At 40.1% G+C, this 1,488-nt stretch overlaps 1 protein-coding gene across 1 annotated transcript; it reads left to right on the top strand.

The window, feature by feature from the left end:
* The first annotated feature begins 220 nt into the window (after window positions 1-220).
* On the top strand, window positions 221-1,150 carry LOC140936783 (melanocyte-stimulating hormone receptor-like). The gene has a single exon (XM_073386271.1). It carries the CDS (start codon window positions 221-223, stop codon window positions 1,148-1,150), a length of 930 nt encoding a protein of 309 aa, XP_073242372.1.
* The last annotated feature ends 338 nt before the right edge of the window (window positions 1,151-1,488 follow it).

Genomic DNA, 1,488 nt, shown 5'->3' with positions numbered 1-1,488 from the left:
GTTATTAATTACTTTTATTATTGAAGAATCGGAGTGTGAATAATGCATGCAAGATGAACTATTCGCTGATTTTCAGATACTCAGGGGTTTGGGTGTAGCATGTTTAACGAACAGCACACCATTAAATTGTTCACAACTGAAAACAAATAGAACTATACATAACTATGGTCTACTGTGCATTTCAGATCCTAACAGCGTTCTTGTTCATCTGAACCCAATGATGGCTGACCACTTTTGCGATCAGGAGCTAGAGAAGCTAGCACAAATCGCTAACAACCACGGAACTTTTATGTTGACGTATTGCGTGTTGAACTTGATTTTCCCTTTGGTGACGTCCCTTGAAAATATCCTCGTCATCCATGCTCTGTGGAATGCCTCATCGATTCCCGCTAATATAAAGAAGTTCTTTCTGAGTCTCGCTTTCTCTGATCTTGCCGTAGGATTAATAGCGCAGCTTATGTCTGGAGTGATGGTTACAGCGTTGATAATTGCAGCGCATAAAAACTACAGCTACTCCTTCCTCTGTCCAACCATACTAACATTTTGTTATTTCGTGAATGTTTTTCTGGCCGGGACATCATTCTTCACTGTAATCGCTATCGGTATTGACAGATTTCTCGCCATCACACTTCATCTACGATACCGAGAACTTGTCACCTCGAGCCGTGTTTTTATGACGTTAGTTTCCGTATGGCTAATGAGTGGTGTAGCTACCTGCATATACGTTTCTCTCATTTATACCAGTGAACTTGTAATTGCGATCATTGAAATTGCTGGACTTCTTTTGACAACTGCGGTCTATATTCGCATTTACGGAGTTGTGAAATATCATCAGAATCAGATACACAGTAAGCTTCAGCTTTCAAACTCGGCTCCTGAAGCAAGACAGCTGGTCCGAGAAAGAAAGTCAGCATTCAATGCCCTTGTCGTGTACATTGTATTCGTTACATGTTATCTTCCGTATCTATGTTCAATGATAATGTTGGTAGCACATGGTAATTCTCCATCGTCGTTTACAATAGCTCAGATGGTTGCACTGTTCTTGGTTTTTCTAAACTCTTCGCTGAATCCCTTCCTTTATTGCTGGCGATATCACGAAATTAAGAAACGGGCGAAAAGTACATTGAAGAAAATAGTAACTTGCAATTAATGTCGCCCGGTAGGGTGTAATTTCCGAGGGTCTCCGCGATCCTTAAAAAGACATTCAGTGTTCGCGGTTTGATCCTAGGGAACGTAAATTGTGTCAGCTAAAATGTAAATGCGTGAATGCCGATCGATATGCTACACGAAACAAAAAATATGTTAAAACTGAACTGATCCTTTAGAGTATTAAGAGTAATATTAGTTCAAGACATTTAATTCTCTGCAGTTGTTGTTGTTGCATGTTATTTCTCGAATGGGGTTTCATTTTCGGGTTTGGGCCTTTAATTGGGACTAATTTTTATTTGTCTCATCCTTAAATAGGTCGGGGTTTAGGAATCCCTGGGG

This window comes from Porites lutea, chromosome 5 (assembly GCF_958299795.1).
Source record: "Porites lutea chromosome 5, jaPorLute2.1, whole genome shotgun sequence".
Taxonomy (NCBI): Eukaryota; Metazoa; Cnidaria; class Anthozoa; order Scleractinia; family Poritidae; genus Porites; species Porites lutea.
This window is presented reverse-complemented; position numbering and strand designations above follow the sequence as displayed.